Below are 27719 nucleotides of genomic sequence, written 5' to 3' on the forward strand. Positions count from 1 at the left end.
AACCTCAGGCAAACTCGATGGGTCGAAATGATTCAAGAGTATAATCTGAGTATCGAGTATACTCCAGGCAAGGCTAATGTGATTGCTGACGCTTTGAGCAGAAAGGCCTACTGCAACAGTCTGATTCTCAAGCCTTATCAACCCGAGCTTTGTGAAGCTTTCCGCAAACTTAATCTGCAAGTTGTTCCTCAAGGTTTCCTCGCCAACCTTCAAGTCTCTCCTACCTTAGAAGACCAGATTCGCCAAGCCCAGCTTCTTGATGCTATGGTGAAAAAGGTGAAGATTGGGATTGCCAAGAGTCAGTCCAAGTACAAGTGCTACCGCCTTGATGACAAGGACACTCTCTTCTTCGAGGATCGTATTGTTGTTCCCAAAGGTGACTTCCGTAAAGTGATCATGAACGAGGCTCACAATTCTCTCCTCTCCATCCACCCTGGGAGCACGAAGATGTATCAGGACCTCAAGCAAGTTTATTGGTGGACTCGAATGAAGCGCGAGATTGCTCAATTCGTGAATGAATGTGATGTCTGCAGAAGAGTGAAGGCAGAATACCAAAGGCCAGCAGGTCTCCTCCAACCTCTTGCCATTCCAGAATGGAAGTTTGACCATATTGAAATGGACTTCGTGACTGGGTTTCCAAAGTCCAAGCGTGGCAATGATGCTATATTTGTTGTCATCGATAAACTCACCAAAGTGGCTCACTTTCTACCTATCAAAGAGTCGATCACTGCAGCTCAATTGGCGGAACTCTATACTTCTCGAATTGTCTCTCTGCACGGTATTCCTCAAGTGATCTCTTCAGACCGTGGCAGCATCTTTACCTTGAAGTTTTGGGATTCTTTTCAGAAGGCCATGGGCACCAACATCCGCTTCAGCACTGCTTTCCATCCCCAAACAAGCGGTCAAGTCGAGCATGTCAACCAGATTCTTGAAGATATGCTCAGGGCTTGTGTGATCTCCTTCGGCATGAAGTGGGAGGATTGTCTTCCTTATGCTGAATTCTTGTACAACAACAGTTTTCAAGCAAGTTCGGGCAAGGCCCCTTTTGAAATTCTGTATGGCAGGAAGTGTCGTACCCCTCTCAACTGGTCTGAAACCGGTGAACGTCAGCTTTTGGGTAATGACTTAATCACAGAAGCAGAAGAAATGTGCAAAGTCATTCGTGATAACCTCAAAGCAGCCCAATCCCGCCAGAAGAGCTACTATGATAGTAAGCACCATGATTTGGCTTTCGAGATCGAAGATCATGTTTACCTCCGTGTCTCTCCTATGAAAGGTACTCGTCGCTTCGGTATCAAAGGGAAGCTTGCCCCTAGATACGTGGGACCTTTCAAGATTGTCAACAAGAGAGGCGACCTCGCCTATCAACTCGAGCTTCCTTCAAACTTTGCAAATGTTCATGTCGTGTTCCATGTCTCTCAGCTTCGAAAGTGCTTCAAGACTCCTGACCGCACCGTCAACTTCGAGGACATTGAGCTCCAAGAAGATCTCTCCTATCGTGAGCACCCAGTTGCTATTCTTGAAGAGACTGAACGCAAGACTCGCAACAAGTCAATCAAATTTCTCAAAGTCAAGTGGTCACACCATTCCGACCGTGAAGCTACGTGGGAACGTGAGGATCACCTCCGTTCTGAGTACCCGGAGTTCTTTCAGTCCTAGATCTCGGGACGAGATCTTTTCGTAGTGGTGGAGTGTTGTAACACCCCGGATGTAACTTTCCCTATTTGTACTCCAACTCTTGCCGTTTCCGGCGTTAAGTTATATTTATTTCTCGGGTTTGGGTCTTTGCCGCCGTGTGTTGTTTTCATTTTCATGCATCTCATATCATGTCATCATGTGCATTGCTTTTGCATACGTGTTCATCTCATGCATTCGAGCTTTTTCCCCGTTGTCCGTTTTGCATTCCGGCGCTTCGTTCTCCTCCGGTGGTCATTTCTAGCTTTCTTTCATGTGTGGGGATTAAACATTTCCGGATTGGACCGAGACTTGCCAAGCGGCCTTGGTTTACTGCCGGTAGACCGCCTGTCAAGTTTCGTATCATTTGGACTTCGTTTGATACTCCAACGGTTAACCGAGGGACCGAAAAGGCCTCGTGTGTGTTGCAGCCCAACACCCCTCCATTTTGGCCCAAAACCCACCAAACTCTGCTCCATGTCCTAGAGCGTTCGATCACGATCGCGTGCCCGAAAACGGCACCTCATTTGGACTCTCCTAACTCCACTTATGCCTATAAATAGACCCTCCTTTCCAAATCTCGGATCCCCTCCCCAACACCCTAGTCATCTTCCTCCTCTCGCCGCCGGACACGTCTGATTCGGGCCGGACGTGTCCGACTTACCCCGCCGCCGCCACATGTCGCAGCGCCATTCGCCCGTCGCCCGCCGCCGCCGAAGCCCGCGCGGCCCGACCGCAGCCCCCGCGGCCCACTCGCCCGACCCCGCCGCCCGGCTCCCTCAGCCGCCGCCCGCGCCCGCCGTCCGCCACCGGAGCCGGCCTCCTCCGGCAGCCGCTCCGGCCGCCGTCTGCCGCCTCGCCCGCGGGTCCCCGCCGCCGCCGCCACCGGGCCGCGCGCCGCCCCGGGCCGGCCAGCCCCGCCGCCTCTCCGACCCCGCTGCCGCATCGTCGCCGTCTCGCCGGCCGGCCGAGGCCCGGCGAGCTCCCCTGCCTCCGGATCCGATCACCTCCCTCCTCTCCGGCAGAGATTCCGGCGAGATCCGCCGCCTCGGTTCGCGTGCACCCGGCTGCTACAGTAAACCCTAGATCTCGCACGGTTGACTTTTCCCTCTCCTCCCAGTATTTTTATGCCTACTTTGACCGGCCGTATCTCCGCATTTGTAGCTCTGATTTGGGCATATAGCATATCAAAATGTTCGTCTCGACGAGTACATCATTTCATTCCATTGAATCATTTTCATTTGAGCTCATCTTGATGCCCAAAATGCTGTTAGAAGGAGGCTTCGTGAGTTAATTATCAGATCTGCTAGTTCATCTTAGACTTTTGTCATTTTTGCCATGATTATTGTGTGCATGCTATGCCTGTGAGTCCTTCATATGTTTTGTTAAGGATTTTGTCTTCTTTCCAGAGGTGCAACCCATGCATTTTTAGGATGTGTGTGGTGACTTGTGCAAGCTTGCAAAGAGAGGCACCCGGGAAATCTGTTTTCAGAGACTTAGTAGTTTTCACTAAGTCTGGGATTATTTAGTTCATGATGCCATATGTTCAGCTTGTTTCCTAGTGATCCGTGCCTCTTTTGAAGATGATCAGTAAAGGAGTTTTGCTAATCATGTTATGCTCTATCCATCCATGTCTTTGTTTGAAATTATGGAGCAACCTAGCTTGAGTCAATCGAGCTCTACTTTTGCTTCGTGGTGAATCTGGGCAGATCGTCAACTCGTTTGCGATTTTGCCGAAGTTGTTGTAGTTGATCCGTGCATGCTATGCCATTGTTCTTGCCATGTCTAGCTTGTATTTTGTGCCTTTTTAATGGATGTATGCTCGTCTTGCCATGACTTGCACCGTGGTGAGTGCATCGAGCTCGTTTACATGCCTTCGCGAGTTATATTTCAGCATGTCTCAGTTTTCACTAAGTCTGAAAACTGATTGTGTTTGAGCTATGTTCGTGTGCTTGTTAGTATATTTTGTGATCCCTTTTAGCCCCAGGTCACTTTGGACTTTTTAACCTTGTTGATTACCTCCATTCCATGTTCTTCTTGTCACAATCAGTCATGTATCATGTTGTTTTGCTGCTCCGAAGAGGGCTTCATGATCTGAAATTTCAGACAAGTGTTAATTTCACTAAGTCTGGAAGCTGTTTTGCATTTGCGTTTTTGCCATGCTTTGTTGAACCTCATAATGGATGAATTGGCCGTGGCTCAGTGCTAGTCTTTTGTTAAGAATCTTGTGTGCATCCCTGCCATGTATTTTGTTGTCATATTTGGTGGCTGTACATGTTCATTTCATTGCGTTTAGATGCCTACTTGCTGTAAATCGCAGACGGTGTCATTCTTAAAACGCTTGCCATTTCCAAACCGTACTCCGATTCGGCGTTCTTTATATCGTTTTCAAGCGATTTCATCTCATCTTTTCCAGTGGAACCCTTTGGAATTCTAAGTTGAGGCCAGGTTCATGCATTTCCTGTCATATCTTGCATTTTGCATCCCGCATCGCATCCCGCATAGCATACCATCTTTGCATCTTATTGTTTGATTTTGCACGGTTGATTGTATCCTTGTTGCTTGTTTGTCTTGTTGGGTAGAGCCGGGAGACGAGCTCGCTACCGAGGAGCCCGTTGAGTTTGCTTGTGAGGATCCAGTCAACTCTGACAACTGTGCAGGCAAGATGATCATACCCTCGAAATCACTACTATCTTTGCTATGCTAGTTTGCTCGCTCTTGCTATGCCAATGCTACGATGCCTACCTCTTGCTTGTCAGCCTCCCAATTGCCATGTTGAACCTCTAACCCACCTTTGTCCTAGCAAACCGTTGATTGGCTATGTTACCGCTTTGCTCAGCCCCTCTTATAGCGTTGCTAGTTGCAGGTGAAGATTGGAGGCCGTTCCTTGTTGGAACATCATTTATTTACTTGTTGGGATACCATTATATTGCTATGTTATCTTAATGCATCTATATACTTGGTAAAGGGTGGAAGGCTCGGCCTCTCGCCTAGTGTTTTGTCCCACTCTTGCCGCCCTAGTTTCCGTCATATCGGTGTTATGTTCCCGGATTTTGCGTTCCTCGCGCGGTTGGGTTATAATGGGAACCCCTTGATATTTCGCCTTGATTAAAGCTTTTCCAGCAATGCCCAACATTGGTTTTACCATTTGTCACCTAGCCTTTTCTTTCCCTTGGGTTCTGCAAACTCAAGGGTCATCTTATTTTAACCCCCCCCCCCGGGCCAGTGCTCCCTCTGAGTGTTGGTCCGAACTGGGCAGCCTGAGGGGCCACCTCGGGGAAACTTGAGGGTTGGTTTTACTCGTAGCTTGACCTATCTGAGTGTGCCCTGAGAAAGAGATATGTGCAGCTCCTATCGGGATTTGTCGGCACATTCGGGCGGTGTTGCTGGTCTTGTTTTAACCTATCGAATTGTCTTGTTGTACCGGGTTGCCAAGTCTGATCGGTGTGTCTCGGGTGGAGGTCTATTCCTTCGTTGACTGTGAGAGCTTGTCATGGGCTAAGTTGGGACTCCCCTGCAGGGATTGAACTTTCAAAAGCCGTGCCTGCGGTTATGGGCAGATGGGAATTTGTTAATATTCGGTTGTAGATAACTTCAACCTTAATTAATTAAAATGAATCAACTGAGTGTGTTACCGTGATGGCCTCTTCTCGGCGGAGTCCGGGAAGTGGACACGGTGTTGGAGTAATGCTTGCGCAGGTTGTTCCCCTAGTTTCTCGCTCGTGCTTGGCCTCCTCTTCTCGCTCTCTTTTGCGAATAAGTTAGCCACCATATATGCTAGTCGCTTGCTGCAGCTCCACATAGATTTGCCTTTTCCTTCCTATAAGCTTAAATAGTCTTGATCGCGAGGGTGCGAGATTGCTGAGTCCCTGTGGCTCATAGATACTATAACTCCAGATGTAGGTCCAGGTGATTCCGCTCCAGGTGACGAGTACGAGCTCAAGTGGGAGTTCGACGAGGACTCTCAGCGTTATTATGTTTCCTTTCCCGATGATCAGTAGTGGTGCCTAGTTGGGGTTCGATTCAGAGCCTTGTCGCATGTTGGGTTTTCTTCTATTTCGGCGTCGTAGTCGGGCCATGAGTGTTTGTATGATGGATGTTAATTATGTACTTTGATGTGACGTGGCGAGTGTAAGCCAACTATGTACATTCCCCTTTTATTATGTATTGCATGGGATGTTGTGATGATTGCCCAACTTGCGACATTGCTTTCAATGCGGTTATGTCTCTAAGTCGTGCCTCGACACGTGGGAGCTATAGCCGCATCGAGGGCGTTACACAAAGTGAGGAAGATATAAGTGTTGAACAAACGCAGTTTCATCATCTTGCTCAGCTGCTTGCGCTGCAGCTCCCCAGCAGGGCTAACCTTTCTTGAACTCTATTGAAGTGCTGTCGGTTTTGTATATTATTTTATCGGTGTGTTTATTTGCACTGGTGGCGATCTTTGATACCCAGTGTATGTAATCTGTTGTATGCTTGTGCTTTATTATCATAGTGGCGAACTTTGCTGCCCAGTGGATGTAATATGCCATAATTTCTTTATTGTATAGTCTAGGTTTTTTCTTATTCACGATGCTGCAGTTATTTTACTGTATATATATCATGTCTTCGCAGTAAACCGACCAAACCGTAAAATTATGATACATAATCGGGCCGTCATGCAATCACGATGTAGGTTTGGCCTGAAACGTGCCGAACATCTCTCGGGCCGGCAGCAGCCCGAAATGAACCCCGGCCCATGATTGTGTGAATCAAATCACGGGCTTTTAACAGGTCAAAATTGTCTCGGTCCTTATTTGTCCCAATTAGATATCGGCTGCGAGCAGGCCGGATGCAAACCGGGCCGTAGTTAGGCCCAACTATATGACGGGCTTTTAACAGGCCGAAATTAATATAGGGCCGAAATGTTAAACGGGCCCTTAACAGGACAAAACTAATATCAGGCCGAATTACTAAGTGGGCCTTTAGCAAACGGGCCCAAAAGTATAGTGTCCAGTTAACGGGCCGAATCTGATATGGGCCATAATTGAACCCAAAGCCTCTTAAAGGGTCAGACCTGATCTAGGCCGTAATTTGGCCCAGAACGTGGTAGGCTTTTAACGGGTCGGATCTTATATGGGCCACTATTAGGCCCGGAGCGTGGCAGGCCATTAATGGACTAGATCAAATATGGGCCGGCATTTGGCCCAAAACATGGCAGCCAGTTAATGGGTCGACCTACTAGGGTCATCAAAATCTTGTGCGCCTACAGCTGGGCCGGCCCATTAATGTCGGCGAAATCTCGTGGGCCTTTAGCTAGGCCGGCCCATTATGATCCGCAAGAATCTTGTGGGCCTTTACCTGGGCCGTCCTATTATGGCACACAAAAATCTTGTGGGCCTTTACCTGGGCCGGCCCATTATGGCCCGCAAAATCTTGTGGGCCTTTAGCTGGGCTAGCCCATTATGGTCCGCAAAATCTCGTGGGCCTTTAGCTAGGCCGGTCCATTATGGTCCGCAAAATCTTGTGGGCCTTCAATTGGGCCGGCCCATTTAAACTTGATGGGCCGGTCCACGTGTCAACATATCATAGGCGCGTCTCGCCCATTGGATGAGTGACACCTGTGCCAACACGGACCTGACACGTGTCTCCTCCAGCCAATGATGATTTTACATGTGGAAAATCCCCATTGGTTGGGGCTGTTAACGGGTTATCGGATCCAAAACCCGACCCGATAGCTTAACGGCGTTCCGTTACGGTGGATGCCACGTGTCGGTCACCCTTGATGAAAGCACTTCTGTGACGCGCGATTTATCATCATGGAAGTGGACACTTTCGTGATGATATTTTGATAATGTCATGGAACACTTCTACGACAACACAGGTATGACTATCTTGATTCTGTCATAAAATCGTCATGGATGTACATGCATGACAAAAAACGCGACCTACTGTGACAAACATGTATCATCACGGAAGTGTATTTTTTTGTAGTGCCTCCAGTCCCCTGCCATGTTGAAAGCACGTGTTTGTGGTGAGGAGGATGTTTCACACCGTACGATCAAAGGCTTATAGGATGACCGCGAAGGCGATCGACGCGCGCCAATGATCAGTGGATTGAGGAGAAGCATTTCCCTTGTTTATTTTCCTTCCAGAAAGGAACGTAAGTTGGCTATTTAATGGCTAGGCTATGAACATTATAAATATGAGTTTATTTTGGGGAGTTTATGAAGAAATACAAAAAAAACTCCCAAGTCTATGGTGACCAGGGTGTGTGTATTTTCTATGATTTTCCATGAGAAAATCTACCAACGACATAGGATTAATCGTTACATCGACACCTACGAGTTGATCTGATGGGTCATTATCTTTATTTGTGTATCACCATACACGGATGGAGATTATATATTGGAGGTTATGAGTAGGAAAAGAGAAGATAAATGTTAATTTAGCATCATAGTGAATGATCTGGCCATTGTTACCTACACATTCTAACACGTGCCCACATCACTAAGTGGTTGTAGAAACATTTTTATACAAATGGTTTGTGGCACAATCTACTAACTAAAAAGTATTTGGCTCATAAGAACCTTGGTCAGGTGAGCTCTAACCTTGGAGATTCACTTTTCTAGCAAGGTCTAGTGGAGGTTAAGAAAATATTTTTAAGTTGTTATATATTCCAAATTGGTAGGAGAGAGAAAACTAGGTTTTCGGAAGACATATGGATAGGAGAATGCATTTTTGCAGTTCAATGATCCAAACTCCCAGGCCATCTCCTCCGATTACAGTATTAGAGTGCATGAGGCTTTTAATAGAGCTTTAAGAAACTTGATATTTAGAAGGGCTATGGTTGGAGAAAGAAAAGTGGAGTTAGATAAACTTTTGGTTGTTTGTTCTTCGGTTTATCTAAATGAAGATAAGGATTTGTTGGTTTGGCTCCTCACTAGATGTGGACATTTTTCCAATAGCTCTACGTATCCTTCTATCCAGCACTGCGAGATTTTTACCGTACATGTTTCTCTGGAAAGTGAAAGTATCTTTGTGAGTTAAAACATTTATTCAGTTGGCTCCAAGAGAGAGAATTTGAACAAGATATGTCATGTTGAGAAGAGAGGGAGAATGTTCTCAACAATGTCTTGAACAATGCAGGTGCCATCCAGTGCCGAAGCTTCCCTTGGTTGAGCTCGCCGTAGCTTGGTGATGGTGTCCTTGTTTGGTTTTTCGGATGGCAATGGCATCACTTCTCACCTTAGCCCTCGGGTGAGCGTCTTCATCTTTCAATGGATTGGCCCCCTTGGTGGCAGGGCGAGGGAACAGGGAGCCCCTTTGAAGATGGGGGAGGTCGACAATGAGTCGACTAGAGCTCATGAGCTGACAAAGGTGCCCCTTCAACTACGGGTTGTTCCTCCCCAAAGTCTTGTTGGTGTTCCTACGTGGTGGTCTGCTCGCTATGGAGGATTTCTTCGACTTCTAGCTACAATGCAATAGTGCATTAGCTTCCTCAGCTTTGCTAGTGGTTTCCTTGAAGCCGGTTAGCCGTTTACACAACAATATGTATTCTCCCTATTGCTTTTTGTGTTTGTTTGAATGTTGGTTGATGTCGGTTGATGGTTTTATTAATTCCGGGCTCTTCTAGAGTCTTCTTCTAAAATTTCTAAAATATATGGATACTGAGGCGAGACTCACATGTTCTTGCCCCCGATAGGACTCACTCATCGTTATCCATCCACAAAAGAAGTTGCACGACAAGCAGAAGCATACTACCAACCGAGTACAGCGCATGATCCACTACCACTACTCTACCTAGAAAACCGACGGCGACCGAGAAGACTCGCTGACACACACGACGGCAACCACATTTCCATCTAGAAAAAGCGACGGGAAGTCAGCACTCAGCAGCCCAAGAACGGGGATCAATCCCTCAGAAAGGGTGAAGAGAACGAGAATCAAGGCTACTCGTAGCGGCCCCAACTACCCGGAAGAACAGAAAGCGAAGCAAGAACGCGAGACTCCCACTCTCCTCGCGTCGCACCGCACCACCTTTCCGCCGAGCAAGGCAAGAATCCTCGCCCGGCGATCCCCAGCCGGATTCCCGATGGCCGCAGCCGCCTCCTCGCTGGCGAGGCGGGCCGTCTCCTGCCGCCGCCTGCTCCTCTCCCGCGCCTTCGCCGCCGCCGCCCGCCCGGCCAAGCGGGTGCTCGTGCCGGTCGCCGCCGGCACGGAGCCGGTCGAGGCGGCCGCCACGGCCGACGTCCTCAACCGCGCCGGCGCGCGGGTCACCGTCGCGACCGTCGCCTCCGCGCCGGCCGGGGACGAGGGACTCCTCGTGGAGGCCGCCTACGGGGTCAAGCTCGTCGCCGGCGGCCGCGTCGCCGACCTCGAAGGCGAGGCCTTCGACCTCATCGCCCTGCCGGTGCGTCCACCACTCCCCTTTCCGACCACAATCTCCATCTTCTCCCAAATCAACCTTTTTGCCTGAATCAATCAACAACCGCCTAGTCTGCCTAACTGTTTCATTGGCGCTCGCGCTCGCTGTAACATCAAGATGCTGATACACATGGCCTGATCATCTGATATTGCTGCTTAATTCGGTGTAGGGCGGGATGCCGGGGTCAGTTAATCTTAGAGAATGTAAAGTACTCGAGAGGATGGTCAAGATGCATGCGGAGAAGGGGGAACTCTACGGCGCCATTTGCGCTGCGCCGGCAGTGACGTTGGCCCATTGGGGCATGCTCAAAGGTTTAAAGGTGAATAACTGATCAACGTTTAGGAATTACGATCAGTCGACTGTTGTGAGGGTGGTTTTGTTGGAAAGATGAATTGTGTTCACAAAATTGTTGTTGCGCTTTGTTACTTCAGGCGACTTGCTACCCGTCATTCATGGAGAAGTTCACTGCTGAAGTGATCCCTGTGAACTCCAGGGTGGTGGTGGATAGAAATGTGGTGACCAGCCAGGGTCCGGGAACAGCAATTGAATTTGCTCTTGCTCTGGTGGAGCAGCTATATGACAAAGAGAAGATGGAGGAGGTTGCTGGACCTCTGGTGAGCTATAAACTGTAGCTATGTTATTGATTTTTTGCTATTAATAACATGATAAATCGAATAGATGATTCTGTGCCATAAAGAATATTGTTCACATCGGTGATACCTGGAAATTGTTAATTTATACCTATGCTGATTTGATGTAAAACCATCTATTGATCTCTGTTAACAAGATCTTATAACTTGAAGTAGTTCTTTCTGAACAGTTTACTGGTATTATGGAATTGAATATTTTGGGTTCATGTTTCATCAATCTTAGTGACTCAAACTTGCATTATCTGGTGTTTGTTTTCATTTAGTATGTCCGCCCTCAACATGGCGCTGACTATACCATCAAAGAGCTTAATTCAGTTGAATGGAAATGCAGTGGTACACCTCAGGTATGAGATGAAATTGGATTCCACTTGTTAAGAAAACGATTTCCAAGCATCTTGGCTTGCCTTCTGCTTTTCTCTCATGTGTTTTTATATTACTTCTGTTTACAAACATTTTAGTGAAGGTGACATATTGCAGCCTGCTCCGGTGTCTTATCTTAAATCAGCGTCCGTGATTACAAACCGTTGCTTAATGTTGACAATAGAACAATATATTCAGATGTTTATTAAACCTATTAGTCATAACTACAATTCTATTAGCGGGTCATGGTTGTTCATTAAATATACATTCCTGGTTTATGTAAATAATTGGAAGGAAGTGGTATGTTACTGTTGTAAATGATTAGTTACAAACGGTCATTGGTGTAAGCAGCCTTGTTGTAAACTTCCACTTATATGATCTATGGTGCATTTATTAGCCATAACTACAATTGTATTAGTAGCAGGTCATGATTGTCCATTAAATATTCATTCCTGGTTTTTGTAAGAAGGAAGTGGTATGATACTGTCGTAAATAAACGGTCACTGGTGTAAGCTGCTTTTATTGTAAACTTCCACTTATATGATCGATGGTGCATTTATTTGGGTTGTGTGTTTGGGGGGGGGGGGGGGGGGGGGGGGGTGTAGACTATTCATAGTCCAGGAACACATGTCATCAGTTGGCAACTAATTGGCTCATATGGGATTATTAAGCAAGAAACGTGCTGGCTCTTAATCTGAGTTGAGTCTGATATACATGTGATTGTTTTTCCTGTAATATTCCCTGCAGGTTCTTGTGCCAGTTGCTAATGGTTCAGAGGAAATTGAAGCTCTTAATTTAATAGACGTCTTGCGTAGAGCAGGCGCAAATGTTACAGTTGCGTCAGTTGAGGATACCCTGCAAATCGTGACCCGGCGTCACAAGTTTAATCTGATAGCTGACATGATGTTGGACGAAGCTGCTAAAATGGAATTTGATCTGATTGTCATGCCGGTACATAACTGTTGAGCTATTCATTTATTTGTCTAGTGGTATTCTTAAGATCACTTACACTGGCGTCTATTGTATCTAGGGCGGTCTGTCGGGTGCTCAAAAGTTTGCTAGTACAGACAAACTTGTTGATTTACTAAAGAAGCAGGCAGGATCTGGTAAAGCCTATGGTGCAATATGTGCTTCCCCAGCTCATGTCCTCGAGCCCCACGGTTTACTGAAGGTACCGTGATGACAAATATGCACATCATGTGTGTTAAAAATCATTATGCTCCTACGGCATCTTTGTTTCATCTAGAGATAGCAGTAAAGACACCGCTCCCAAATATTGGAGAAAACATTTTATAACTTTTGGGCTGATCTAACTTGGGATGATTTTCCATCCTTGCAGGGGAAGAAGGCGACGGCGTTTCCACCCATGGCGCACTTGCTTACTGATCAGAGCCTATGTGAGAACAGGGTTGTGATTGACGGTAATCTTATCACTAGCAGAGCCCCAGGGACTGCGACGGAGTTCGCCCTGGCCATTGTTGAGAAGCTATTTGGTCGAGAGAAAGCGGTCAGTGTAGCTAAGGAGTTTGTTTTTATGTGATCACAACCTGAGTTGGTGCTGTGTGCAGTGCAAAGTGCAAAACTGTGGATAACCACACCTCTGTGTACATAATGCCCTGCACTGGTAGGAACTGCTTGTGCATCTGCTGGAACTATAGAAGCATACCGTAAACAGAGAGGTGAATGTACACCATAATTTCCATGTACATACGGAGTTATCATCTTAGCTTCGTCGAGGAACTGAGAAACTGCAGTAAGTCATACTATCAATTGTTAATAAGCTGTTCGGTCAAGTGAATCCATTCTCATCGCCCTTGTCGTTGATGTGGTGGTCTACATATCGTAGGCCTTGTTACTAAAACGTTGCTGTTTTGCGGTGCATTGTTTGCAGTCATCTGTTCTTAACACCTGTGTACTTGTGACTCTAGTTCATCTGTTTGTTTAACCTTGTGACTTCTGATTGAGTGCTAAAAAGATCTGTGCCCGGTATCTTTCATGAAATAGCCCCATTGCCAGGGCCTCCCTTTTTAGCACTGAACACGACGTTCGAGAAAATACGAATGATGTGTATTTTTTAGCCTAAGGAGGTACTCTCTCCATTCACAAATATAAGATGTTTTGTATATTTCAATATAGCTTATATCCGGACTGAAATGAGTGAACAAACATGCTAAAACATGTCTATATACATCTGATTCGGAAAGAAGTTGGAACATCTTATATCTGTGAATAGAGGAGCAGCACTTTTGGTGAAGTGCTTTTGTGCTTTTGCTGTGGTGCCCTTTGCATATCCTAAGGTTGGGTTGTGTGTGCCATCCTGCGGAAATGATAGATGACAACGACAGCACAAATGGTTCATTAGCTGCTTCCACAACATTCTCAAGTATTGTGGTCACTTTAAGGCCAAAAGGAAAGACATTTTCACTAATATAAATTTCACTAGAAAAGGAAGGTGGGTGCTACACTCCTTCTAAATGTACCAGTGAAGACAAGTTGACACCACGACAGCAATGCTTAAAATTAAATTCTGAAACACATGGTTCTAAAAGGGCCAGGTGTTCAAGATTATCCCTCAAGGAACTATTAGCTAGTCCCTGGTGCTGTCAGCTTTGAGCTGCCCAGCCAATCACTTTTGCTTCCTTCTGGTACAAGTCCATCTATAGAAGATGACAAGCAACACCTTACTGTTCCAGTGATCCAATCACTAATGTACGTGCTCCTACAGGTGCCAGTTCCCAAGAACAAACCTCCAGTAAAGAACTCGTCAGAGATGGTGATAGAATTCATGTACTCCCTTTCTAAACTAATATAAATAGTGATCTAAACACTCGTATATTAGTTTATGGAGGGAGTACCAATAGTTAGCCACATTTTATACCACCCGAATTGCACGGTGGCGGCAGTGGACGTCGTCGACGGTGTGCGGCAGTGAAGAAGGGGAACACGGGAGGAAGGAGGCGGTCACACCGTTAGGCGTACCATGCGCAATCGTCGCGCTGTAGCACTTCCCTTTGATAATCCATGCCAAGCAAGGTTCATGCACCTGGTGAGACATGTTGTAGTACCCTGTAATTCTACAACCACACATCCTGATTTTATATACTACTACTAGGTCAAACAAAAAGAAATGGGTTGGGTCATCTCTTAAGAACATCTTTGCTTGTTTAGGGGACTCGATTTTTCAAGCCAAACATCTTGTCACGAATTATTATAGGCTTATGAGGACGACTTGAGAATCAGAATGTCAAGCTGAACAGCTGATAACATAGGTCACTTATTAGAGGCTACAGCCAAGGAAAAGGGTTGAAGTGGCAACATCAACAAGTCCAGAGCCGGGTTGGCCGGCAAGATCATCACAAAACAAAATTGCAAGGCGTATAGAAAACATGTTCAATTGGTTGAACAACCCAAGCAATACATGCCCATTCACTTTATGTATACTATCCTATCAACTAGATATGTTATTCAAAAGGGCAATTGGAGGATAAAGAAGTTTCAAGATATGAAGATATGCATATAAGATATAAGATGTTGTACTGCAAACCAACAAGGGTAGCTTACAGCATCAAATGCCTCGTCACCAAGGTTGTGAGAATTGTTGATTACCTGAATTTTTCCGGTAGAGTTGCAAATCATAGAATCTACGTGTAATCTAGGGTGGGAAGTTGAAGGATGGATATGGCGTCGAATGGACCGGCCAGTCAATCTAGGGTAATATAAAAACGTAGATGTAATGTTGCTATCACCAGTTAAATTTGACGATTGAGGCACTGAATAGTCGCTTCTACCTAATATATGCAGCCATGTGCTCATTGAATCTTGCTGATGCAAAATTTGGTGGCAAAAGTCATGCTTGCAGTGGAAAAAGTTACTGCTCTTCTTGTTTTATCTCGAGATTTGTTGGACCTTGTAAACTTCGATTGTATATTAATAACTAATGGTTGCATGCATCAACTGATGCAGAGGCCGGAGGTGTTAACCCTTTTTTTAAAATAAAATAAAATAGATTAGTATTCTTCATACAAAGGCAGCTTGTTTTATCTCGAGACTTGTTGAACCATGTAAACTTTGATTGTATATTCATAACTAAGGGTTGCATACACCAACTGATGCAGAGGCCGAAGGTGTTAACCCTCTTTTTTAAAATAAAATAAAATAGATTAGTACTCTTCATACAAAGGCAGCCATCACTAGGGCTTCTGTTGCTTCCCGGCGTGTTGCCGCCGACCTGCCTCATCTCTTATGGCCTTAGGGACATGGAGATGTGGTGGATCCCAGACTTTGCCGGCGGGAGAGCTCCGTTTTTAGCCGTTTTTTAGAGTTTTGATAGGGTTTGTGTCCTGCTCAGGAAGGCGTTATGACGGCGGTTTCCTGAAGATGGAATAAGATTTTCCCTGCCTAGCCCCCATACCGGTGGCGCTTCTAGCATCGTCGGAAGACGTGTGGAGATTTATCTCCGGCGAATCTTGCGGGATTCGGTCAGTGTTTGTTTTCGATGGATCTGGTGTTCGTTCGTCTATGTTCGTGTGTTTATAGGTTGTTGTTCTGATGCGCTGGTACCCTCGGTCCTTAGCACGACGATTTCCCGACTGCCTACTACAACAAGGTTTGTCCGGCTTCGGTGATGAAGGGGCAATGACGGCGACGCGCCTTCGGCTCGCTCCAATGCTTGTAGTCGTCGCCACGTGGTCTAAAAACCTGGATGTAATTTTTACTTTTGATGTTTTTGGACTACCGTGACAGTTGATAATTAGATTGAAAGTTTTCTCAAAAAAAAAAGAGATTAACACTCTTTATTTTCATGATGATACCAGTGAAGTTGTACAGAAATCCTGGTGGCACCATCTGGAGCGCCAGGACAAGAAAATTTCTACCCTAACAAAGAGCCAGGTCGCCAAGTAAGCAACCAGAAAACAAATCCAACAAGCAAAGTGTAGAATTTGCACTGCACGTCCTTATCCTGTGTGTCAAAATTTAGAAAACAACAACGAATCAGACGTATACACATAACAAGCTCTCCATCCTTGAAAAACAACAGGTGTTCTTCTTCTTCCTCCAAGCTCCACAGCATCCCTAGAAAAGAAACACTCTTCTTCTCCTTCCTTCCTCTCCACGCAGAATTTTCGGAGGAAAAAGAAACCCCAGTCCAAACGGCCTATCGCCAATAAACTGAGAGGAAACGCGGATACATATTGCTTCCACCTGCGTGAGAAGAGAGGATGATCCCGTTCATACAGCAGAGGAGTTCCAGTTCCAAGTTGATCTAGCCGTGCTGGCCGGCCCTCGAGCGGAAGCCCATCGATGGCGATGATGGAAGCGCACGGCGGCACGCCGAGGACCGACGCCGGCGGGAGCAGGGTGGAGTCCGAGCAGAGGAAGCTGCGGCGCGTCGAGCTCCCCTCGTGGTCCTGCCCTCCCAACCGGCCTCCGGGCACCTGAGCCTGCTCTGTGTTCTTGCCTTCTGCTTACTCCTCTCTCTCCATTTGCCTCTTTGATTCTTGTTCCTGCGACTCGTAGTCTGAGGGAGCAAGCTACGATCCTTGCGCCCTTCTCCTTCTCGTGTCTGATCCTGTGCCCTCCTCCGGCATCCACGACACGGCTCTGCTTTTCCTGTGATCTTGTTGGAAGCTTTGCTCCCAAGGGTCTCGCGCGCCATTTCTGAGGCGATTGACCTTGGGAGAAGGTCTTTGACCTGTCTGGACCACCGTGTTCTTGGGAGCCAGGCCGTCGGTCTCGCCGTTGTTTCCTTCCTGTTGGCCTCCGTTGTCTGCGCTCCCAGTTGCAGGTCAACATAATCTTGGGAAACGGAGGTGTCTGTGCTTCGGAGCTTGCTCCTCTCTTGTCGTTGTCGTGAAGATCTGCGACATTCGGGACAAGAAAGTGTGTTTCGTTCTTGGCCCTGGTGCCTGTAAAAATCCTTGTTTCGCAGGCGTCGATCGAGCTTGTCTCCCCCGTGGCAGTTCAAGAAACCATACAGTGACCCCCGGCCGGCACTTCACCTGCATGGTTTCTCTGTAGCTGCAGCTTCATCCAGCACGCTCTCGATCCTACGTCCTTTGGCCTTGTGGGACGAGATGAACTCGGGCCCCTTCAGCGGCGCAGTGGGGCTCTACGAGGGGTTTTACGGTGGTTTCGGCGGCGGGCATGGGCATGGCTTCGGCCAGCAGCTGGGAGCGTCGACGTCGTCGGTCCTGCTCGACGGCGGGACGGGGGAGCCTGGCGCAGCCGCCGCCCCGGACGTGCTCAAGCGGAAGGGAGGAGGGCGGGAGGAGAAGGCGGCGACGGCCCTCAGGAGCCACAGCGAAGCGGAGCGGCGGCGGAGGGAGAGGATCAACGCGCACCTCACCACGCTCCGGAGCATGGTCCCTTGCACCGACAAGGTGAGTGCCTTCTCCTTCTCGTTCTGTCGCTAATTTCTACTGTATATTTTTTTTCTTCGGATGCAATACGCGAATTTTGGAAGAGTATAGGGAAAAAACAATAGTTAGTGCTCATTTGATTCAAAAGAATTTCATCAGATTTATGGAGGACTAAAATACTTAGAAATTTTTCCTACGTTGGTCGTTTTATTCATATGATTGAATTTTGTAGGAGTTTTTCCTAAGCAAATTATTTGTACTACATTTCATAGGAACTCTTAACACCCACTATGGGTTGCAATCAAACAAACTCAAATCATATAGGATTTGAATGGACATGACATTTCAATCATGTGTTTTTCTTATTCTTGCATTTTTGCGATCCTGCAAATCAGAGGCTCTTATTTGTATCATGTGCACACAAACATTCACGTTATTTTTAGAAAATATTGTTACTAAAGCAACACGATAACAAAATGATAAACTCGGTTTGCAATAGCAGATAACAAGTTAGGCACGTAGCCAACACACATGAACACAACACTTTTTTGGAAAAAAAATTAGGGGAAGGGGGTTCCTCACTTGAATTTCCATTAAAATGGGCTTAAATCCTGATGGTTTTACCACAGCAAGATAGGGGCGTCAAGCGAGAGGTACACAAAGGGAGAAGGAAGAGATAGGTGGAACTTTGTTAGTGCGGGACAAGATGGCAATCCAAGCATGTGCATCACGCCGAAGATCCACCTGCAGCCTTGCTCGCTAGAGAGCAACGTCGTCCCAGCAGCACTTGAGCAAAAGGGGTAGAGAGGGCCTAAGGCCGCGAAACACCACACCATTTCGATGCTTCCACGGGTGCCAACACCACAAAAGAGTGAAGGTGGCGGAGGACGCGTCACTGGAGAGCCCACAGAAGGGACAACCAGCCGGTCCAGTACTTGGCCGCGAACGGGCAACGAAAAATCAAGTGATCAGTTGTCTCAAGAGGAGCAGAGCAAGGTGAGCAGCCGACCCAGGTGGCCTCGACGATCATCTTCCTAGAAGAGAAACATCCATGGTCGTCGTCCAAGGAAAACTCCACCTAGTACCTCTTATCCCCATGGCGATGCACATTCCACCGCCAACAAGTTATTTGCCTGCGATGAAGAGTTGAGAGTCTAGAACTCCACAAAGACACCCATATGCCCATCACCTAAACCGTCTCACGAATTTTCACCTTGAGTAGGAACAACATGGAAGTATCACACGGTGAGAACCTCGAGACTAAGACATCTGGGAGAGTGAATGATGCCCATAAATGGCCCCATGGTTGGATCCTCAATTTTCACATGAGGTTGACACTAGTCCACTCATCGAAGTTGTGTGGAAAAATCACTATAGGCGCCAAGCGTGCAAGGCAACACAGAAAAATTGGACGACCGTGCGGCTATCAGTCTGAAGAAAACCCATCGTCCTAGTGTGGAATCTGAACTTGCTTGGCAGTTGTGAACTTTCGTCGTAGACTAGGGCAGCATCCTCACTGATAGTTGTACGACTCCATGGTGGCAAGTGTCAGGGCATACGGGTCAGTCAGTCAAGCGTAGCCACGTACTCACAAATGCAACACTCGCACTTCGATCAGTCGACAAATGTTGGGATGGTGCATCGTGTGACCATATTGTCACATTCATAGCTATAACACGGACACCGGTGTGCCATATTGTCATATCTGGCATGTTCCGAGGATACCTTTTTACCTTCTTCTGAGGAAAACATGGTCTATTGCCTTGCGACAAATCTTATTCTATGTCTCTAATCCCTTTCTTTTTTTCTCTGTCGCTTCCGCCAGCTTGTGTTTCTATTTTTCCTTTTTGGAGGGCTTTCTTCTGATTTTCTGTTACTTTTTATTATTCTTTATTTTCATTTTTCATGCTTTAAATTTTTTTTGTTAAAAACATGATGAGTTTTTAAGTCTATGAAACATTTTTTATAAAAAAAATAGGATACAAAGAATTCTCATGTATCAAATATTTTTAGAACAAAAGACTTTTTATGTGATAAAAAATTAAAGATAAATATTTCAAATATAAGAGAAGTGACGATAATTGGGCCGCCCATAGAGCCTCTCCGCACTCCGCTTCTTTGAAAGGCTTCCTAATAAGGCCCTTCAAAGAAAACATTGTTTTCTTTATTTTTTTAAAGGGCCTTATTAGAAAGCCTAATTAAACGGGGATTTCGCCCGGTTCGTTTGGGTAGCTAGGTTGGTTGGACCATGGGCTTTTGCGTAGTGATCAGACGCCGCCACGGTGCGGAGCGGCGGCCGTCCTTCAAACCGCGGCATCGCCAGCTTCCTGCTGCTACGTCTACATGCATGGTTACGTTCAGAAACCGGACCAGGCAGGCACCAAGAACCTGATCCGTCGATATATTGGCTTCTGCAGATGGACAAGGCGGCGCTGCTCGCGGAGGTGATAAACCACGTGAAGAAGCTCAAGAGCGAGGCGGCGCGGGTGGGCAAGCACTGCCCCGTCCCGTCCGGCGCCGACGAGGTCACCGTCGAGATCGTCCAGCAGCCGCAAGCGCCACCCCACCACCGCGCCGCCTTCCTCGTCAAGGCGACGCTCAGCTGCGGCGACGGCTGCGCGGACCTCTTCGCCGACGTGAGGCGCGCGCTGCAGCCGCTCGCGCCCAGGGTCGTCGGCTCGGAGGTGACCACGCTGGGCGGCCGCGTCCGGCTCACCGTGGTCATGTCGCGCGAGGGCGCCGTGACCGCGGCCTCGGTCCGCCAGGCGCTCGACTCGGTGCTCGACAGGGTCGCCGGCGCGGCCGCCGCCTTCGAGTTCTCGCCGAGGGACTCGCTCCTGGCCGGCAAACGCCGGAGGGTCTCGACGTTGGACTCCTCCAGCTCCTCTTCCTGACCTGAGACGGCCAGTTCCAATCCACAGACATTGATTCGGAGCGGACGGACACTCCGACCGTAGCACGTTTTGGCGCATGCACGCACGCACGCATGCTGGATGCAAAGATTGTACGACTTGACTTTTCATCAGTCGTGACTCGTGCGGAGATGCAAAAGCAAAGTACCGTGTGGACATTGATTGGTAGTAGTCGGTGCTTGGGTTGATTGCCTTTAATTTGTAAGAAGAATTGACATTTTCCAAGCTATTCATACTTTTGGGTGCAACTTAAATCTGTCAGTTGACATAGTTTTACCCAGCTTTCAAGCATAGGAGACTCTCTCGGGATCTTTCAGAGATGAAGATTTTTCATGTATGCGCAGGATTCAGACTGAAGATGTTCATTTTTCGAAAATCAGTACAACTACTCCAAAAGAAGCGGCAGCAACATATCAAGATTGACCACATATCGACTGATTTCAACTCTGGGATCCTGCACACGAGTGGGCAGTCATGTCTCTTGCATCTGAACTGAAAACCTCGCACCGACACCTTGTTGCCACGGCAGTCCTTCTCCTACTGTTCTTTTTTTTTTTTTGAGGGGGAGTCCTCCTCCTACTGTTCAAGTGGGCGTTCAGGCAGGGAACAATGAATGGGCCGTACCGCAAGTCGATGACAAACCAAACCAAACCCAGCCCAATGAATGGGCACATCCCTGACCCCTCATGAATTCTCGACGAACAACCCGCCCGTGCCACCAACGACGTTCGTACGTACGTACTCCTACTACGTACCCTCAGCGTAGCTACAGGCTTGCAGGTAGGTAGGTGGTGCAGTGCCGCCATGGTTAGATAGATAGATACTGCACAGGGCTCGGGGAAAGGAGGAGGAGGAGGAGGAGAGACCCCCACCCCCATGTGTGGCAACAGTCGAGTCGATCTCACTCCTCACATCAACGAGAGCTGAAGAAGCTCGCCCGAGTGAGCGGGACAGGCATGACCTTGACCGTCTTCCATTGGAGGCGGGCACTGCTGAGCCCGGGCGGAGACTGTTCGCCTCTGACAGTGAGATCTGCATCGACGTGCTCCTCCCGGGTAATTAAGCCGCTTAACGTGTTCATAGCGACTTGCCCTTGTGTAGTTGTGTTCGTCAGCACGCAAACAGGCTGGACCACCGGCGGCCTCAGATTTGCTCTCGCGCGCCATTTTCCGGATGCGGCAACAGCGGATTCAGTAACAGTAAATTACTTACTATCTGGTCTAATCTCACAGTGGTTTATTCAGAGTTAATATACATATCCAAGTGAAGTATCCGACTGATTAATAAGAAATTGTGCACTAGCGTGGAAGGGAATGACCGGGAGACTAGGTTCTTTCCAGATCCCGAAGGAGCTGTGCATCTGCCTGCGGCAGGGAGGGTGGTTGATTTCAGAGCACGATTAAAGAACGGTTTGAATAGGTTAGTTTGTTCATGCAGGCTACTCCTACTCCTTGCTACTGAGTGATAATTAATTAAGGAGCACTAACCTAACTGATCCCACATGTGCTGCCACCTCATCGAGATCCCCAGCGCTGTGTAGTAACCGTAATTTAGTGATGGAGTCACTTGGTTGGCTCAGCCTTAAGTTGACTGCCATTGCATGTTGCATGACTAGGATCTGAGTTCATTCCTCAAGTTGAAAGAGAGTGTGTGTGTGTAAACTGTATCAGGCATATATGAATAACTTGGCATTCAGAGCATCAGTTTCTGTATGCAAAATCGACCCGGGCTCTTCTAACAAAAGGTAATTTTACGGTGCATTATAATACACCAGAGCACGTGTAGTATTATATGAAAGATCTAACGGATGAGACTAACTGGGCCTCCTGCAGGACTTAGGTGCACGCAACACGTACACGACCTTTTAATGACACATCAATCATTTGCCCAACAAGCATATGTTCCCTCGTGAACCAGCCCCTAACTTTAGATCTCTCGCACGGAAGTGAATTGCAGAAAACCACCACATTTAAGGTTAGCTTTGCGAAAAACTACCTAATCCTTAATTATTTGCAAAACGCACCGCGGATTCGGTAAATTTATTGCAAATAGCACTGATGAGGTGATCTGGCCCGTTTGATCACTTTCTGACAAGTGGCGTCAGATTGTAAGAAGCTGATTTGACAAAGTTTTGACATACAGGCCCCTGGATCTAAAAAGAAAAAGCAATTAGAGCCCCCTTGCTTCGACCCCGTCTGGATCGGGAGAGCCAGAGCCCCCGAGCTACCCACCCCCCACGCCACTCCGACGACCTCGTCGTCGGCGACCACCGCTGCCCTGTCTACCATCTCCTTCCTCCTCCCCTTTCTTTTCTTCTCCACCGTTGCCTCGTCTACCATCGGCGACGGCCGGAAAGGCGAGAGGTGAGGCTGCGTTGGCCGGGATTGACGACGCAACCACGTCCCTCCGTGCGGAAAATTGTCAGCGAGGCGCAACCACGGCGCCCTGGCCCTGCCGTCCGCCGGGATGCCTCTTCCACCAGCGCGTCCTCGGCACTCGCCTGCAAACCACGTTACCGCAAAGGGCACACCGGAGCCGGCGGCCCTGCTACTTCAACACAGCAAGACATCGACGAGCTCCTCGCCCTCGATCTCTTCCGCCGGTGAGCCCCGGCCTTCCTCTGCAGAGATGCGTCGGGAAGGAAAGGGAAGGGACGAAGGGTTGCAGGGGCAGGCTCCCGGCGGCAGCGCAGGCTCAGGGACGGGCTCCCTGCGGCAGCCACCATTCCAAGATCCATCCATGGCGGACGCTGAGACGCTCCATATCGCCTACCTGGCCGCCACCGTCGACGTGCTCTCCGCCGGCAGCCTCCTCCGCTCCGTAGCCGTCCGCGCCGGCGAGGTCCACCTCACCGCGCGACGCCTCTTCGCCGAAGCCGGCGGAGCATCGGAGGCGAGCTCCAGCCCTGCGGGCTGGACATGCGATCCGTCACCGCTGCAAAAGTACCTGGCCCAGATGGGGAGGGACTCGATTGCGTTGTTTTTTAAAGATCTGTATGGGTGAGTGTGTGTGTGTGTGTATGTGTGTTTTTGCTAAGTTAGATCCTCACAATCTGGTCCCACTTGTCAGAAAGTGATCAAACGGGCCAGATCACCTCATCAGTGCTATTTGCAACAAGTTTACTGAATCCGCGGTGCGTTTTGTAAATAATTAGGAACTAGGTAGTTTTCCGCAAAGCTAACCCCAAATGTGATGGTTTTCTGCAATTCACTCCTTGCATGGTGGTATGGCATGGCCTAGCGGCCGGCGTAGGTAGCTCCTCATTCATACTAGCTGCTACTAGTAGTAGTAGAATACCATACCAACTGATCTCATGATCTCGGTCACATGCATGTATCCACCATAATACATGTCATGTCCCGTTAAGAGCATCTCCAGCCGTTGGCTTCTTAGGAGGGGCTAAAAATCGCCCCTGGGGGCGCACCGGCGCTAAATCGCGCACTGGGAACGTGATGCCCCCCCAGTCGCGGCGCCCATGTTTTTTTTTAAAAGTCAAATACGTCGCAAACACGGCTCAAATTTAACGCAAACATCGGCGAGTTCGTTCAAATTTAAACATATTTTACAAGAAAAGAAAAAAACTAGCACGGGCTGCCCCCGCCGTCTCCATCGCCGCTACTCGCCGTCTACCTCGCCGCTCGCCGCCCGCCGCCCGCCTTTGCAGTTCTACATGCCGAGGAGGCGGTAGAACCGCGTGTAGTCGCCACCGCCGTCGTCGTCGTCGTCTCTGCCGTCGCCGTCCCTGCTGCATCCCTCCCCCGGTTGGCGCGGCGGGTTGGACGGTCCGGGGGCGTCGTCGTCGTTGTCGCTGTCGAGGACCACGATGTCGTGCTCGTCCTCGCGCCCACGCTTGCGGGCGGCGATCTCCTCTAGGGCCCGGGTCTGCCGGGTCATCTCCGTCCGGAGGTAGTCGTCCGCGCCCACCGCAGGGTGTCCTCGTCGGAGAAGCCACGCCGGGCTATCTCCTCGTACTCCGCGGGGAGGCCGGGCTCCGACTTGGGCTCGACAGGGACGAAGCGGCCGGTGGGGGGGCGGAGTCGCCGATGCGGACGCCGGAGCTGCGGGTGCGCGCGCTGACAGGCGTGTCCCGGGGCTCTGGCTTGACGGGGCGGAGGCAGGGAGAGCCCGACGAGCGGCCGGACGAGGAGGAGGACGCCCCGGGCCGCTCCATGCGCCTCGGCGTTCAGGAGCTTCCACAGCAGCGTGAGAAGGACGGGGGAGCGGGGTACTCGAGGCGCGGCGTGTTGCCGTCCTCGATGTACTCGAGGACGGCCTCCAACGTGCGGCCGGGCACGCCCCACCACCGGCGCCGGCCATCAGAGTTGAGCCTGCCGGAGGGCACGACGCCGTTGGTGGCCTCGAGCTGCTCGGCGTGACGGCGGCGGAAGTAGGGCTCCCAGAGCGAGCTGTCGGGGACGTACCGTGGCCCCTCCCTCGCCGCCCGCGGCAGGGACGTGCGGATACGTGCGATCTCCGCACGCCGCGCCGCCCCGGTGGGTGGTGGTGGCACCGGCACGCCGCCGGCGCTGATCCTCCAAGCCCCGGGCACCCGCATGTCCGGCGGGACCGGGTACTCGGCCTTGAAAAGGAGGCGAGTCTCGTCCTCGTGAAGATGGCGGCGCCCGAAGCCATTCGCCGCCGTGCCGTCGCCTGGAAAGCGCTCGACCATTCTTCTGGACTGGAGACGGCGAGAGGAGGAAGGGGGAGAAATGGGCGCGTCGGCGGTGGAGTGTCTGTGCGTGCCTCCGGCGCGCTGGTGGTCGGCTTATATAGGCGGAGGCGCCGCGTGGTAGGCTTGGCCGGCGCGTTACGCGTGGCTTGATGATGTGGCGGCCGAGGGAGGCTGACCGGCGCGGGAAATGAGGCGATGAGGACGATGAAGCGGCGAGAAGAGAGTCGAGTCGCTGACGCGGCTGTCCCGCGGCTCTTCGCGTCAAAAAAGATTTGCCCGGCGCCCAAAGCGACCCCCAGCGTGCCGGATTCGGGTTGGGTCCGCCGACGCCAATTTCGACCCGAACCGGCGAAAACTGGGCCCTTAAGGACGTGACTGGGCCGATTTTTTTGTGCCGACGACCGAAAAATCGTCTGGGGGGGTCTTCTTGAGACGCGGCTGGAGATGCTCTAAGGCGCATCTTCCGTCATTTTCGAGAGAGAAAAAAAGAAAAGAGGCGTGTCTCCCGTTGTTGTCCCGCTCGTCTTAAATGATTAATTCTTGCATTTGCGGCGACACCCATATGGTTGGCTCCACGGAAGGGAACACGCCGTGCATGCGTATACTTCATTGCTTGACGTTTTCACACGGCCTCTGTAACTAGTTTATGTAGCCTGTGATCGGAATTCAGAGGCATGGTTTTCCGGTACCATGCGTCCGTCTCTCTCCTCATGTTTACGTACCTTAGCCTGAAATACGTTTCCGTTTCGGCCAGTGAGAAACACGGCCCAAGAAAAATGAAGGTGGCAATCCACGCATGTGATTAGCACCAGTTTCTTGATGAATCGGGCCAGAATAATTTGATATTTTTTGAAAAAGGGCGTTTTTTTCTTGATTAAAAAAGGCATTTTATTACTTAAAAGGTTTAAGCATTACACCTGGTCTCTGCATAACTATGATGCACACAACCAAATAAGTTCTCTCACACAAACAAAAATTAAGAAGCGAAATACAAAAAAACGTGGTGAGTCTGTATAACGCCTAAAGCGGAGGTAGGCGAATCCTAAGATCATGTTGTCACCCATGTTGGTAAAAGTATCTGATAACCCACAAGTATAGGGGATCGCAACAGTTTTCGATAAGAGTGTTGAACCCAACGAGGAGCTAAAGGTAGAACTAATATTCCCTCAAGTTCTATCGACCACCGATACAACTCTACGCACGCTTGACGTTCGCTTTACCTAAAACAAGTATGAAACTAGAAGTACTTTGTAGGTGTTGTTGGATAGGTTTGCAAGATAATAAAGAGTACGTAAATAAAAAGTAGAGGCTGCTTAGATAAAGAAACAATAAAGCAAATATATCGAGTGTGGAAAAGTGGTGGTAGGAGTTGCAAAATTGTCCCTAAGCAATTGACTATTTTAATAGACCGATAGCAAATATTATGTAGGAGAGGCCACTGCTAGCATGTCATCCCTGACTTGAAATTCTATACACTTATGATTGGAACTATTAGCAAGCATCTGCAATTACTAATGTTCATTAAGGTAAAACTCAACCATAGCATTAAGATATATTGATCTCCCTTCAATCCTGTATGCATCAATTTCTATGCTAGGTTGAAGCTTCTGTCACTCTTGCCCTCCAATACATAGTCCTATCAACATACAATTACCCCTAGGGTGTGATCCACGCGCGCAATCATATGATGGGCACCAAAGGACAGCAACATAACCACAAGCAAATTAAATCAATCATAGTAATTCATCAACCACCGATAGGACAACGAAAATCTACTCAGACATCATAGGATGGCAACACATCGTTGGATAATAATATGAAGTATGAAGCATCATGTTCAAGTAGAGAATACAGCGGATTGCGGGAGAGTGGACCGCTGTAGATAGAGGGGGAAGGTGATGGAGATGTTGATGAAGATGGCGAAGGTGTTGGTGTAGATCGCGGTGATGATGATGGCCCCCGGTGGCACCGGAGTGCCACCGGAAGCGAGGGGGGAGAGCTCCCCTCCTTCTTCTTCTTCCTTAACCTCCTCCCTAGATGGGAGAAGGGTTTCCCCTCTGATCCATGGCCTCCATGGCAAGGGAGGGGAGAGAGCCCCTCGGAGATTGGATCTGTCTCCCTGTCTCTCTCTGTTTCTGCGTTCCCAAATTCTTCCCTTTCACCGTTTCTTATATTCCCGGAGATCCGTAACTCTGATTGGGCTGAAATTTTGACACGATCTCTATCCGGATATTAGCTTTCTTGCGGCGAAAGAAGAGCATAAACTGCCTTACGGATGGCCCACGAGGGTTAGGGGCACGCGCCCCTGCCTCGTGGCCACCTCGGGCACCGTCTCGCGTGGATTTTTCTTCCAAAAAAATCTCCGTCAATTTTTATCCCGTTTGGACTCCCTTTGATATTGATATTCTGCGAAAACAAAAAAACATGCAACAAACAGGAATTGATATTGGGCACTGGATCAATATATTAGTCCCAAAAATAGTATAAAAAGTTGCCAAAAGTATATGAAAGTTGAATAATATTGACATAGAACAATCAAAAATTATAGACACGACGGAGACGTATCAGCATCGCCAAGCTTAATTCCTACTCGTCCTCGAGTAGGTAAATGATAAAAAAGATAATTTTTGATGTGGAATGCTATCTAGCATAATCTTGATCACATATCTAATCATGGCATGAATA

General features: G+C 48.8%; 2 protein-coding genes across 2 annotated transcripts; both read left to right on the forward strand.

The window, feature by feature from the left end:
- Positions 1 to 9458: 9458 nt before the first annotated feature.
- LOC125543288 (protein DJ-1 homolog A-like) lies at positions 9459 to 12884 on the forward strand. The gene is made up of 7 exons (XM_048706594.1): positions 9459 to 10066; positions 10251 to 10400; positions 10513 to 10695; positions 10995 to 11075; positions 11839 to 12042; positions 12122 to 12262; positions 12431 to 12884. The coding sequence occupies exons 1-7, from the start codon at positions 9749 to 9751 to the stop codon at positions 12629 to 12631; spliced, it is 1278 nt and encodes a 425-aa protein (XP_048562551.1). The 5' UTR covers positions 9459 to 9748; the 3' UTR covers positions 12632 to 12884.
- A 3210-nt stretch (positions 12885 to 16094) lies between these two features.
- LOC125543290 (transcription factor bHLH30-like) lies at positions 16095 to 20610 on the forward strand. The gene is made up of 2 exons (XM_048706595.1): positions 16095 to 17471; positions 19868 to 20610. The coding sequence occupies exons 1-2, from the start codon at positions 17166 to 17168 to the stop codon at positions 20342 to 20344; spliced, it is 783 nt and encodes a 260-aa protein (XP_048562552.1). The 5' UTR covers positions 16095 to 17165; the 3' UTR covers positions 20345 to 20610.
- Positions 20611 to 27719: the final 7109 nt, after the last annotated feature.

Source organism: Triticum urartu, chromosome 3, assembly GCF_003073215.2.
Source record: "Triticum urartu cultivar G1812 chromosome 3, Tu2.1, whole genome shotgun sequence".
Lineage (NCBI taxonomy): Eukaryota > Viridiplantae > Streptophyta > Magnoliopsida > Poales > Poaceae > Triticum > Triticum urartu.